Source organism: Cryptomeria japonica, chromosome 7, assembly GCF_030272615.1.
Source record: "Cryptomeria japonica chromosome 7, Sugi_1.0, whole genome shotgun sequence".
NCBI classification, from domain to species: Eukaryota; Viridiplantae; Streptophyta; class Pinopsida; order Cupressales; family Cupressaceae; genus Cryptomeria; species Cryptomeria japonica.
The window spans coordinates 149,229,883-149,244,857 of record NC_081411.1 but is presented as its reverse complement, the minus strand read 5'-3'; the positions used below and the strand labels follow the sequence as shown (position 1 = coordinate 149,244,857).

The window sequence follows — 14,975 nt, the reverse complement described above, 5'->3', positions numbered from 1 at the left end:
TTATCGAATTTTGGCATTAAAATGAATTTAAAAGGTTTATTTGGCGCCAAAAAATTTGAAAATGAAGTGGACGTACCTCATCGCCCTGGTCCCTTGGAGAGGGACAGGAGCGATTCACCATTTTGTCATGATTCTTGCATTTTCAACGTTCAACTCCTTCATTTCCACGTTCCAAATCGATCATCTGGTTGGGTTCTTCGAATTAGATTGCCTTGCATATGCGCATGAGTGTCTTTAGATGTATCATCGCCCTTGTCCCTTGGAGAGGGACAGGAGGGATCCTAAAGTTTTTGCTTGAAATTTTCCATTTTGATACGATCCTTTCCTTGTATCATCTTCCAAATGCCATTTAAAACCTTGTGCGTCCTTGTCTTAACGTGGTTTTCAAAGAATGTCATGTGTTTTGCCTAACATCGCCCTTGTCCCTTGGAGAGGGACAGGAGCGATCTCTATGTCTTCACGTTCAGCCTGTATCTTTGACCTTCGAACTTCCATTGTAAGGTGAATAATATCATTGCTTGTCCATTCCACGCACGTCCCACTTGCTTTTGCAAGGTACCTTCGATGTTATAAGGATCATCGCCCTTGTCCCTTGGAGAGGGACAGGAGCGATCCATGTTTTCTCCTTGACCTTGTCAACTTTGCACTTTGATCTTCGTTGTAATGTCCTTCAAACGTCGTCCCTTGCCTCGCTTATCCTCTTCTAAACCATGATCGTGAAGGAATATGCGTGTTTTTAATAGTATCGCCTTGGTCCTTGTCCAAAGGACAGGAGCGATGTGAGGCCTTTATATTATTTGGCGATGTTTGGACGTTCAAAACCCTTGCGAATTATCTTCAAACGATGCCTTGGACCATATGCAATCTTAGGACGTCTTGACTTAGCTTGAACTTGAAACAAAACAAGGAATCCAAAGCAAATCGCCCTGGTCCCTTGGAGAGGGACAGGAGCGATATAGTCTCTGGGTCCATTTTGGTGATTATTTAACGTTTGAAATCTTCATGCATCACCTTTCTACCTTTCCGTGGACCCTCTAAGACCTTGCGAAATCTTGTCCTTACGTAAATCTTGCATGAATTGATCAAATATATCTAATATCGCTCTGGTCCCTTCCTGAGGGACAGGAGCGAAGTTCATCATTGCGAGCTTGTTCTTGTTTTTACCAACTTGCAATTATCTCCATTGCGTGAAATGACGTCCTTTAAGTCCTCTTGGTAGCTTAATATTTGCTTGTCCTTTGAAATCGATGCCTTAATGGAAATATCGCTCTGGTCCCTTGGAGAGGGACAGGAGCGATCTGGGTCTTAGAGTGCACATTCCTTCCATGTGATGACCTTTACAACCTTGCGCTTGATGGAAATGCCCTAAAATGTCTTCGCCACCCTTCGTCTTGACTTGGATCGGTTTAAACTTGAACAAGAAGCAATACAACCATTGTATCGCTCTGGTCCCTTGGAGAGGGACAGGAGCGAACTTGCTCTTGTGGCCTTCATTTCACTTTGTCACCTTCCAAATTTATATTCAATGGATTTTTCATGCTCTACTCCATTCATCCATGCCCTGACATCATCCGCAACCTTGCAAGAAAAGCAATTATATCAAAAATCGCTCTGGTCCCTTCCTGAGGGACAGGAGCGAACTAGGCATTTAACACTGTTATGGACGTCCCAAAAATCTTCAATTTATATTCAATGCGTTTATCTCATGTTCTCCCTTGTTTTTGAACGTAAAATTGCCTTGACCCTTGTCTGGATTTTGCAAAATGAAGGAAATCGCTCTGGTCCCTGGGAGAGGGACGAGAGCTACAAGGTACCTCGCCCTGGTCCCTTGGAGAGGGACAGGAGTGATATGGTCAATATAGGTCATTTTCCTTCGTTTCTGCATCTCAAATTATATTCATTTGGCAAAGCATCTTCCCTTGGACGTCCTCAAATCATTCAGTTTTCAAAATCTTGCAAGGACAAGGCGAAATTTGAATTGTAGCTCCGGTCCTTCACTGAGGGACAGGAGCGATTTTCCTTCTGGAGGCATTTATGTGCTCATAAAAAATCTTCAATTTATATTCAATGGAAAGATCTCGCCGTTCTCCATCACTTCAAATGTAAAATCTGTCTGGACTCTGCAGGGATGATGAGATATTTGAAAATGAGCTCCCGTCCTTCACTGAGGGACAGGAGCGATTTTGCTCCTACAGGCCAAAATAACATGATTTTTTACATTTTAACACTTCACGAGGCGAAAACAAATCAATTCCAATGCCCAGGATCAAAATTCAAAAAAGTCAAAATTTGGTCAAAATATTCAATCGGACAAAAATTCACATTGACGGCCAACACTTAGACAAATCTAAGCTCTGCATTAACATTCCAATTGAAAATTAGACCATTTTGGCGAATTCATTGCATTCAAAATTTGCATTCTAGAAAAGGAAGCTCAAAAGCTCTCAAAAACGACTGGATTTTGGCTTGAAAAGGCAAAATTTAAAACCCTAAGGCTTAGCCCTAAATCCAGACAACTAACAAACTAACAAAACCCTAAAACGAAAGCAAAAGCGAGCGAAAAACAAGCAAAAAGAGGGGGTCCCCATTTGCGATGGGGCGATGTGTGAAATGGTCACAACAGTGAGGCAGAGAGAGTTAGGAGTTTGGTCCAGCTTATGAGCTCTTGGATTGACAAATCTCATACAGTTGCTATTGAATTTGCAACAAGGATGATGCAGACTATTCACCGAGCTATCCAGGTTCTTGAGATCATCCACAACTTGATGATAACGGTAGCCGCCTTTGCTCATACTAAAGATGTTATCATTCCTGTCCTGCAAGTAATCAGACAAACATCAAGGAAGGTCCTAGTACAAGAAAAAATAATGGATGGAGGACCTCATAGTTTACTTCAGTGGTCAACTTTACTCCAGATGAAGGAATTTCTCTTCGAGGACATCAGTACTAGATGCAATCATGTTGAGGAGGTCATCCACCCGATCCAGGACAGAGTATTTGAGGTACTACGTACTATTCTTGGCAGGAGGATCGAAGTTGAGACAGATGTGGATTTGTAGGAATTGGAAGAAATGGTCAAAGTTATCTTTTGCAAGGATGTGAATGTTATTTTAGATGAGCAACGGGACCAGATGTTTGCTATCATGCTCCTGATTGAGAAGACCAAGGAACTTGAACCTGAATGGGACGCTGCTCTTCTCAAGGCATTTGATCAGGTCATCCACTTGGAAGAAAGAATGAGGAATCTTTTCGAGATTCCAATTGCTGAGATCGAAGGAATCGTATCAAGATTCATTGCATATGCTAAAAAGGAGCATTGGAAAGGGAATAAGATTCTAGATGAGAGGTTGTTATAGATGACATGGCACCTTAAATGTCATTGGTCTATGTCTCCTAGATTTTTGTGCTGAATTTAATATTTGGCTATGCATTTAATATTGTTCAGTAAAAAGGGGGCTATTTGTAATAAACCCTAATTAGGGTTTAGGTCTCATAATCTTGGCCATTGATCTTCTTTCGATCTGGACTGTTCATTGTAATTGAGGATGCTATATATACCCTCATTTCATTTCATTTTGTAATTAGAAGTTATTAGATATCAGCATTAGAGAATTAGAGAGAGATTAGAAGCAAGTTATTTTGTAGCAAGATTGAGTTTTGAGGAAGGAATTTCAAACAATTGTTGTTCATGATGGCTTTGAGATCAATAAAATATTGAAGTTATGGTGTTTTGTTGCAATCCTTGTGGCTATCTTCATGGTTGTTCAATTTCTTGAATCATTCTCAATCAAAGTAGCATTTTAGTTTGAAGGACAAAGTGTTAGACTTGATCTTTGGTAGGATTCACTTTCCAAACCACTAGCTTCTTGCTGATTGTAGGAACGCCTTGTGTGGTCAACTGGAGAAACTTGAATCACTTAAACATTCAATCATTGTTGTATCTTGGATATGTGCCTTTGTGGTATTGTCCTTGATCGTTGATGAATTAAAAAATCATTTGTTACCTTAAAAGATCGCATCAATTTCAATTGAGTTGTTATTTTATGGCAATATTGAAGTTGGTAGAATCTTGCCAAGTCTCGTCCACATTGAGTCATTCTTAGGGTTAGATTAGACTAGATCTCTTGCAAACCCTACTCTTTTGATTTTTTTTGAAGCTTGTTTAGTTTAGGAAATTCTTCGGAAACGTAAGGCCCCTTGATGACACAGCAATCACAATGACCACTGGTGCTTATCCACATGTAGAGACCCTACCAAAAAGAACATTGGAGTCACCCTAACTGATCCTTCTTGCGATATCTTCAGCAGTTAGAGACTTTATTCAAGAGAGGATAAGATGCATTTGGGTATTTTATTCTGTGTATGATTGTGTACAAAATACACGTCAACACATCCTTGTGCTTACACTTGCCCACATACATTGTTCATCAATGATTTCTTATTTATAAACAATTCTAACCACTCAATCTCCTTGATCACATTTCCCATGATCAATCATAGCCATCAGATCTTCAATCTTGACCAGGTTCAATGCATCTTTCGATCTGAAAACGTTTTACCTTGCCTCGGGACTTGCAGTCCTTTCTTGGAACTTGTACAAGGTTATTGCAGTTCAATCTGCGCTATAGATCTTTCTGCCAATCTTTTATTGCCATAGATCCTTAACAAACTTCATGCGCGACATTCCAATCATTTTTACATCTCCAGCTCATCATTGTCCTTCATTAAATAATGTTTGTATTCATCTAATGTGCTCTGTCATAACTTGGTAACTCGGTAAATACTAAACTTTACTCGGTAGACATTTCGCCTTCAATAACTGATATCGATAACCTTAGGGTTTACCGACTAGGTTCCTCAGGGTTTACCGACTAGGTTATTTGCTCGGTGACATAGTATAGTATTAACCTTACAATCAACAACATTTGTAGGATATCAAAACAATCTAAACATCATGATCTCATCATTGTCTAGCTCAATAATAGTTGCCCATTGAATAACTTATTTCTCTCCTTATTCATCACATTCTTTCTATGTCACTTACCGACCACTTAATACTCATCAAATCAATCTCCTCAAGATATGACAACATCATACTAAATCAGAAAATCAATTTCTTGACATCAATGACAAAATAATGTTATAAAGATAGTTATCATCCTTCTTTAGTTATATCAAATAGTCTTCAACAACCTTCTCAATATCTTTAATGAATATCAGCAATCTCGCTTTCTACTAAAAATGCCAACATTTTCATTTTCCAATCTTTGTTTTCTTAGACTATACTCTAGCCTTTTTTAAAGACAGATATTAAAGAAGTATAGTTTTATTATTGAATAACTCTTATTTTAATTTATCACAAATCTTGTTTGAGAATGAGTCTTTTACATAGATTTATTCAACATAAGTATGATAGTTATTTTAAAATTTAACTCACATTTGACTGAACTTTTCTAATTGAATTACAAGATTTTTAAAATGTATACATTGTTAATTAATTTTTAAAATGATAACTATCATATATAATATCATAGCTAAACAACAAATATCATATTCTCACAAAAAGAAAGCTATCTTTTAAAAAATACAAAATATTTTGTTTATAAAATGATCAAATATTTAATTATTAAAGAGTTTCAATAAAAGCAGATGATTTTATGGTGTAAACATAAAAAAGAGACAAATACTAGATATAAAAAAATATCTATACATCATTATACTCCTTATAATAAATATAACATAATATATTTACAGATTTTATTATTACAATTATGTTAAAATATAACTCAATAAATAAATTATTTCCACTTTTAAATTATATGGTTCGGTTGACATTGCTATATTTAGAAAGAACATGAACGAGGAAAAGATCTTTGATTGTATTTTTAAAAAAAGGTTTGTTTCCAGCTTTTGTGGACTTGTTCCTACACAAAGATGAGCCACCAAACAAGTGAGACTAAGTTTGAGGCGGTCCATCAAGGATGGAATGGCACTCCTCAAGTGTGGGAATAGATTTCAACCGTTCGATGTGGAATAGTTTGTAATTTTGAATGATTAAATTTGTAAATCATGTTATGAGCATCTAGATGGTGCTCAGTCCTAAAAGGCAGCTGAATTGAAAAAATCTATTAAAAAAGCAATAGTTTGTTTAAGTTTAAAAAGCCCTGCTATAAAATGACAAGGTTTTGAATTGTTCTCTGGACTTTCCTAGGTTGGTTGCCATTTAGTTTGGATTACTAATAGTAAACGTCGAGACTTGGCAAGAGGCTAACAAGGCAACTTTTTGGTTCATGTAAGCCTCAGAAATTGCAGGGGTTTTCTGTTTCTCGAATTCTTCAATCTTAACGAGTAATACTATATTACTGTAACGATTTCTGGTATACCTTAAGTTCAAAGAGGATATGAGGACTAGATATTTTGGTGGGTTCTTATTAATTCTTCTTTGCATGGGTTCCCTGTCCTTTAGAGTTACAGGAGTGACAAACAGCGGCGATGGTCAGCTCTCTAAAAATTCACCATTTTCTTTGTGATCTTCTGATAAAAGCTGCAGAGACTTATTATTTAATTGTTGTGATTTGCAAACAGCTTCTGCACTGGATGTCGTGAGGTTGTTGTGGGCAAGTTCGGTGCCAACAAGCTGGAATAGTGGCACAGATCCTTGTGACTCTCAGTGGGATGGGGTGACATGCACAAACGGTCGCATAACCTCACTGTAAGACTCCTGAACCTATAAGATCTCCATTACTGTTTGGGTAAGAACTCTGTAATATTTGTTTTTGGTGTTGTGTTTTGTGGATGGAATTTTCCCCACATAAGAAAAAAGAGAAACGTTAAAGGCTATGAAATGAAACTTAATAATCCACCTGAATTGGCTCTAATTTGATATTCTTTTTTAAGCATCAAAACTGGTAAATATATTCAATTTGTTGAAATATAATTTTTTTACAGTTCAAGATGTTATTATGCATAGTTTCTGGTATCAATTGTGTGACTTTATTTCTTCGACATTTGGAATTAGATTCCATGATCTATCATGAAGAAGAAGAGAGAAAGACAAGAGAAAAGAATCTGGCTGATATCAATTTGAATGTTTAATTATTCTAAATCTCTTCATGTTAAAAGTCTCACGTTTCCAGATATATTCAGGGCTAATAGCTATCTATTTGTAGATATATGATTTTTACAGTCCATGATGTTATTGTGCATATCTTCTGATATCAACTGTGTGAATTCATTTCTTCGATATTTGGAATCAAACTCCATGATCCACCATGAAAAAGAAGAGAGCAAGACGAGAGAAAAGATTTTTGCTCATATCAATTTGGATGTTTAATTATTCTAATCTGTTCGTGTTAAAAGTCTCATATTTCCAGATGTATTCAGTGCTAATAGCTATCTATTTGTAGACATGATTTCTACAATCTATAATGTTATTAAGCATAGCTTCTAATATCAATTGTATAAATTTATTTCCTATGTCAATTTGAATGTTCTAAATCTCTTATGTTAAAGATCGCATGTTTCCAAATATATTTCAGGACTAATGACTATCTATTTGTCACAAAGTAGAAAATCTAAAAATTGTGTTAAATGTTAAGCTTTTAATGGGGAAGCATACCTACCTGTTTATTATATTTTAATTGTTTCACTGAATCCCACAAAACTTGCTGTTATTATAAACGCATTCGTTCTTGTGCAGAATATTATCAAGTGTGGGTCTGCAGGGTTCTCTCTCAAGTCAAATAGGTTCTCTGACTGCACTTCAAACTTTGTAAGTTCCATATACTACAGAAAATAATAGATTTTTTTTAATTATTTTTTAATTCGATGTTTAGTAATCATTAAGATTTGATTATTATGTTGATAATAGATTATGTAGTATGATTCAAAAACTTAGAATTCTTAAATAATTTAACATAATTTTATCCTAAAAATTATCTAAAAATCACAATTATAATTGTATAAGAAGGATCTATATTCTTATTGGTTTTACTTATGTTAATATGAACATTTCAGGGATTTGTCCTACAACACAGACTTGACCGGAAGGCTTCCAAATAGTATAGGAAACTTGGTCTCTTTGAAAATTCTGTAAGTTTTGCTTTTAAATCATGCACAACACACTACAAACTTCAAAGCATATTAACAATCTTTTTTTTTTGTTTAAGAATAACATTCAATTGCAGAGCTCTCTTTTTTATGACTAATAAATTTTAATCTCCCACAGGATGACGATTGGATGCAATTTCAATGGACAAATACCAAGTGAATTGGGGAACCTGACTAATCTTAGCTTTCTGTAAGATTATATTGAACTTTTCCATACACATTAAGAGAAACTTTGGCAATCGAATCTAGGAATCATTGACAGAAATACGAAGTTTTACTGATAATATTTGTTTTTGTTAGGGCTTTGAATTCAAATAAGTTTACTGGCTCAATTCCTGCAACTCTGGGTAAGTTGACCAATGTGGAATGGCTTGACGTTGCTGACAATCAACTTACTGGGAGTCTTCCAGTCTCCAATTCTACGCAATCTGGATTAGACAAACTTGTTAATGCAAATCACTTGTAAGTAAAAAGATACAACATTTTTTTTTCGTATGAGTTTTGATGTCACAGGAATGAACTATTAAAAGTGTTTGTTTTTTCGGTTTTTGTAGCCATTTCAATCTAAACAATCTCTCAGGCACCATTCCGCCTGCACTCTTCAGCGAGAATATGAATCTGCTTCATGTGTGAGTGAAATACATTGTTTCTCATATGTCATGACCTTAAGCATCTGATATAAATATTGACTGTGTGAAGTATTGTTTATTACCATCTACAGACTATTTGATAGTAATAAGTTTGAAGGAGAAATCCCCTCTACTTTGGGACTCGTAACCAGTTTGACGGTCGTGTAAGTATCAACATTTTAAATCTGTTTTTTCTTGCTATGCCCTGTTTATGGTTTTCATGGCTGATTCACAAACCAGAAGTTTATGGATCCCTGTTAAATTTGTGTTTTTTCTGGGTGATGTTGTTGGAAAACAGGAGGCTTGACAGAAACCAGATAACAGGTTCAATTCCCTCCAACATCAGCAACCTAGTAAGCCTTGAAGAACTGTAAGAAACTTTTTCTCTTTACCTCTTCATGGACTGTGACTGAATTTTGATATGAGTTATGTGATTCATCACAAATTTTTACATCTCTCTTAATTGTTTGTATTGTAAGTTTTTATTATATTCTAACAGATCTTAACTCAATTTTTTTTAAATATTTTTTTTTAATTGATAACATAGTAGTTTTTGAAAAAGATAAAATATTATATTTTTAATTGTAAAGAATATTTTATATTTAAAAATAATAATTTCATGTGTTTAATTAAACAATTAATTTTCTTTCATTGCATTTAAATTATTAATAAATAATATTCCAATAAGTATTATTCTTATGAAATTTGTTCTACTAAAAAACTTCATATATTTTTGACACTTAGAAGACTCTCTCTAGAGAGGTTTGGATCCTGGTCCTAATGTATTAATTGGAAAAATACTAAAAAGATCATTACCTGTTATTTTAGGATTCTATCGAATAATAGACTAAACGGATCGTTATGTGTTATTTTAGGAATCTATCAAATAATAAACTAAATGGTGCCATACCAGATTTATCTGCTCTAACTGGACTCGGATACATGTAAGTGATTGATAAAATTACGACGCTTCTGTTTAGGAAGTTATTTTACTATTGCGAAATCTCTAATTCATTTGAATTCTCAGAGACTTCAGCAACAATTCATTCAATCCATCCACAGTTCCTTCTTGGCTAACCAGCACACAAAAGTTGACCACCATGTAAGTTATTAAAACCTCTGATATCATTTGAGTTAGAAGCGAAAATCTAGAGGAATAGTCTAATAATTTGCTTGGTTGCTTCAGAGTCCTGGATAATTGCAGCATAGCTGGACAAATTTCTTCTACAATTTTTAGTCTGCCACTACTTGAAACAGTACGAATGAAAAACAACCAGTTGAATGGAACAGTAACAATTAGCGCCACTAATTCAAATGAAGTGCAATGGATAGACCTTAGAAATAACAGTATAACTCAAGCTGCTGTCCAAGGCAATGCTACTTTATGGTGTGTACCATTTTGATTAGCATCCTCACATTTCATTGTTTCAATCAGAAGACAAGGAAAGTTTAACTTGGTTTCACATGAAAAAAAAAGGTTTTGTGATGCTGATTATCTCTATGTAAAATTTACAGGATTGCAGGCAACCCAGTTTGTAATTCAGATTCTAGTCTTTCAATCTCTAAATCATGCCAAAACATGGTGGAAGTGAAAAGCTATCAAACAGTTACGGCACAATGTGGGGCCAAAAACTGCTCTGGAGGACTGAAGCACAATCCCAAGAGATGCAAGTGTCAACAACCTTATGAGGGTCAAATGGTATTTAGGGCTCCCTCATTTTCAGATCTTACAGATACACAGAGATTCAAAGGCTTGGAGAATGACCTTATTACCAAATTGAGTGTAGATACAATCTATCTTTGTTGCCTTTATTTTGATAGCACCCAGTATCTGATTGTACCAGTGCAGTTTTTCCCAGCGGATTCTAAGTTCTTTACTCGGTCAGAGGTTACTCAAATTGGTTTTAAACTAAGCAGTCATAGTTACCATGCTCCAGAGGAATTCGGGCCCTTTTTCTTTATGGCAACTCCATACAGCATTGGTATGAAAACTATTGAATTCAAGCCGGGTTATAAATTCATAGACCCTATTCATAATGGACCATAACAAGAGACTGTTAACTGTTAAGTGACACATTTGCTTGGTTGATTGATTTCAGGATCTGAAGAATCTAGCAAAGGTTTGAGTTCAGCTGTAATTGCTGGAATAGCTGCTGGAGCTGTTGTTTTGGCCCTTGCGGTTATTGTCATGGGATTTTATGCACTGAGGCAAAAGAAAAGAGCAGAGAAGGCCATAGAAATACACAAACCCTTCGGTACAGTATTCCTCGTCATTTTTCTTAATCTTGTTTCGTAAACACACTTTTTGTTGAGATGGATCATCCTGATATTAGTCCCAGATTGATCTGTAACCTCTACTGGAAAATTTCTAAAGTTCTTTTGGATTGAATTCTAAGCATGTCTAGCCCAATTACAGACAGAATTACTTGTTTTCATCCTGAAGAGCACCTTAAGAATCGTTTAACTCACTGAGCCAAAAAGAATTAAAAATATTTGTGATTATACCCAACTGCATAACGTATTTGGTCAAGTGGTTTCATATTCAACTTTTATTGTAATTGTTGCAGCCTCATGGGGAGCCGGTAGCATGGGTAATGGAAACGGCCCTAAACTAAAAGGCGCCAGATGGTTTTCTTTTGCTGAAATAAAGGAGGCTACAAATAATTTCTCTGAGAGTAATGTAATTGGAGCGGGAGGATATGGAAAGGTATGTTGATACCCAGTTCTAATATCTGTGGGGATTTTGACGAGTGTTCGACTATGGTTGAAATGGGTTTAAGGTATATGCATATGTTTTAAACAATTTTGCTGGAAAAATTAAAAGCCTCGTCATTCCTGCATTTTTCGCAGGTATATAAGGCAATGTTGCCAGAAGGTGAAATAGTAGCGATCAAAAGGGCTCAGCAAGGGTCATTACAAGGTGGAGCAGAGTTCAAAAATGAGATTGAGCTCCTGTCCCGGGTTCACCATAAAAACTTGGTGGGGCTCATTGGCTTTTGCACTGAGCAAGGAGAACAGATGCTAGTATACGAGTATATCCCCAATGGAAATCTTAGAGAAAATCTCATTGGTAAAATCTCATCCTTATCTCTATAATTAATAAAGGAGTGTTTTACTTAAAATAATAGCATACAGTGTAGTGTGAAAGCCATGTACAAAAATCAGATGTACATAACAGTCTTGTAATGGAGCATCTCAAGAGGCTGCAGCAGATGAGTATAACTATGTATTTACCATTAAAAGACTACTACATATTGCTGATAGACACTAAAACCATTGACAGAATGAACATTCTAGCAGAAAATTAGAAATCTATAAAACTGCTCTCAATCTTTACCATATGGAGGTATTTATATAAATTACCCAGCAGTTCCACAACCATTCCAAACATCCCCGGTTGAAAAATATAGAAAAAATGTAGCCCTTCATTTTCCCTTCCTTATCTATGTTTTCAAGTTTCAAATTTGTAATCAATTGAACTTTGTAATGAACTATCCTTTCGTGGATTGATTGTAACTAAACTAAGCTGAACTGGATTTCACATCCATATGCTCACCCTTGTAACTCAGTCTTCTTTTCTAGAAGGAATGCTCTGCATCACTCAGTAGTTAATACACAGGATGTCAAGCTTGCTTACTATACAAGTGGACAGTTCTTGTGAGGCTGTGCTAGATTATCAGAGCATCATAACAACACTGCATGCTACTATGCTCATTTTAGATGTTGCTTTTATATTTTGACCAACGATATTTTGAGTGCTGGAGCGATTTTCTAGATCAAGATTTAGATGTATGAGAAACTGTTCCAGAGAAATATATATTTTAGATTTGTGTTTCTATTTCGGATTTTTTCAAGACTTAAAATCCTTTCTTTCAATGTCAGGTGAACTTACACTGGACTGGGCAAGAAGGCTACAAATAGCGCTGGGTTCTGCCAAGGGATTGAACTATCTGCATGAGCTTGCCCATCCACCCATAATACACAGAGACATCAAGTCCACTAACATATTGCTGGATGAGAATCTGAATGCTAAAGTTGCAGATTTTGGTCTGTCCAAGTTGGTTGCTGATGGAGGTGTAAATGCTGGAGGCAAAAGCCACGTGTCAACTCAAGTCAAAGGAACACTGGTATGTATGTCTTCAAATTATGAACAATCAGTAAGAAATACAGAGAGGAATACAAAGCAGTTTGTATATGAGTTTACAGATGGCTTATAGTAATATAAGACTATCCATACTTCTTATAACAGACACTTAACTGTACTACAAACCAAACATGCATACCTTAACCTTAACCCTGTAAGATATAAACTTATTACCTCTTTCAATTTTGTCTATGATAAAAAAGGGAAAGGAAAAGAAATATAGCAATTTCCTCAATTGACTAAAGTAAATCAAATGGGGTTTGGAAAAGTACAACTAGCTTAAGAGGAATATTAAAACGAAAAGTTGAACAATAAAAATCTCTTCTACATGGAATGACTCTTGTATATGCAGCCTGCACATTTGACTGTATAAGAGTTAACTACGAAAGTACAAGAGTAAACAGGACAATCACTCAACTCCCTACCAGAGGCCATAAAACAAAAAAGAAATGTAGAAAATGCTTACCTACCAAAACTGCATGAGTCACTACCAATATGAAGACTATCACTTACACATGGCGTTATTATATGTGGTGCAGGGTTACTTGGATCCGGAATACTACATGACCCAGCAGCTCAGTGAGAAAAGCGATGTGTACAGTTTCGGTATTGTTTTGCTGGAGCTGATTACGGCACGGCTCCCCATTGAAGGAGCGAAATACATCGTTCGACTGGTGAAGGAGGCCTTGGAAAGTGGAGGTATAGCATGCTTGCAAGAGGAGTTAATGGACCCTGTATTAACACAGGACAACCTTACAGGGTTTGGAGAATTCCTAGCTTTGGCCTTGAGCTGCGTTAAAGAATTGAGTGCCGAAAGACCCAGCATGAGGGAAGCGGTGAAGGAATTGGAATCCATTGTAGAAATGCAAGGTCCATATAGCTCCGTTAAAGACAGTCCAGAAAGCGACCCTATTGTTGTAAAAGGGACTCGGAAGTTGTATGATGAAGATGATGAAGAAATTTCCATGGTTCTACCTAGGCAAGGGAAAGACAATCATAAAAACTTATTTGAATATAGTGGGGCTTATCAGCTATCCGGCACCATAGAGCCCAAGTAGCTTATGGTTCTTTGGGCCTGTTGTACAGTATGATTTATTTCATTATTTTTTGTTCAAAAGTGTGTATCAATTTTTTTATACTCGGAAGCTATCAAATTGAATACAAAAGATGTTGTCTCGGACTGTAATTGCTGAGTTGTGTGAGCTTACAAATGAAACGAGGATTGAAATAGTTTTTAGTTCAAATTTGAGTTTCCCACTTGCTAATTTTGTGGTCGAAAGCATTTCCTATGCGAAATGGATCGGCAAATTTTAGGCATCGACGATATTTACTGCTGTAAAAGGGCAGTAGCTAATTTCTACAATAAATTCATGTCAGAAAACAAAATTAAGACTAAATTTGAAGTCAGAGAAAGAAAATTATCTCGAAATTTGAATACAAAATATAAAGAATGCATGTCTTACCTTGGAATAGCCTGGCAGACGGTTCGCTACTACTTTCGCTTCAATTTCTCTCTCTTTAAATATTAGTTATCTTTCACTCAGTCTCTCCCACCTCTTCTTATGTCTCTCCCTCCCCCCTCTTCTTATGTCTCTCCCTCCCTCTTCTACAGATGTCTCCTTATTGTCCCTCCCTCCCTCCATCTCTTGGAATTTACGACACTGCGCTAGCTAATAAACAATATTATCACAAGTGAAATATCAAATCAATTATCAAATTTTGTAAATTCTATTATAAAAAAACAAATATGAAGACAGCCAATCAAAAATATGTAAAATGTTAAAAACATCCGATTCACCAAAATGTAATGGATGGAAAATGGGGGTTCATTAGTCTAATTATATGAACTAGGAACAAAGCCCATTCTCCAGCTAGGTTATATTAAGAGAATATGATTGAAAAGGCTCATCCTCAAATATAATGGAAAGGGTTGAGCACAAATTGGACTTCTTTACTCTTCTTGTTTGAGTTGAAATTGAAATTGATAATGGAAAGGGTATGAATTAGGGCTAAAGATGCGGAATTGGCAATGATAAGCGTAAATAGACAGTTTTAGAACAAATATGTAGATATCAAGAATAGATCTAGAAATA

The 14,975-nt window shown here is 35.8% G+C and overlaps 1 protein-coding gene and 1 long non-coding RNA gene across 2 annotated transcripts; one reads left to right on the top strand and one right to left on the bottom strand.

The window, feature by feature from the left end:
• Window positions 1-6,224: 6,224 nt before the first annotated feature.
• Window positions 6,225-14,062, top strand: LOC131047226 (leucine-rich repeat receptor protein kinase HPCA1). The gene is made up of 18 exons (XM_057981086.2): window positions 6,225-6,495; window positions 6,586-6,712; window positions 7,700-7,771; window positions 8,017-8,091; window positions 8,228-8,299; window positions 8,410-8,571; window positions 8,664-8,738; window positions 8,831-8,902; window positions 9,037-9,108; window positions 9,614-9,682; window positions 9,766-9,840; window positions 9,925-10,125; window positions 10,254-10,720; window positions 10,838-10,993; window positions 11,306-11,445; window positions 11,589-11,808; window positions 12,621-12,865; window positions 13,422-14,062. Exons 1-18 carry the CDS (start codon window positions 6,402-6,404, stop codon window positions 13,938-13,940), a joined length of 2,913 nt encoding a protein of 970 aa, XP_057837069.2. The 5' UTR covers window positions 6,225-6,401; the 3' UTR covers window positions 13,941-14,062.
• LOC131047227 (uncharacterized) lies at window positions 12,529-14,432 on the bottom strand. The gene is made up of 2 exons (XR_009106099.2): window positions 14,346-14,432; window positions 12,529-12,821 (listed from the first exon to the last, which is right to left on the bottom strand). It is a non-coding gene; the product is annotated as an uncharacterized LOC131047227 (long non-coding RNA).
• Window positions 14,433-14,975: the final 543 nt, after the last annotated feature.

Bases quoted from the DNA above. Each gene is read 5' to 3' on its own strand.
- LOC131047226 (XM_057981086.2), top strand. From the start codon at position 6,402: ATGAGGACTAGATATTTTGGTGGGTTCTTATTAATTCTTCTTTGCATG. The intron at 8,092-8,227 runs GTAAGTTTTGCT...AATCTCCCACAG, and splicing joins TTGGTCTCTTTGAAAATTCT to GATGACGATTGGATGCAATT. The intron at 10,126-10,253 runs GTGTGTACCATT...TAAAATTTACAG, and splicing joins CAAGGCAATGCTACTTTATG to GATTGCAGGCAACCCAGTTT.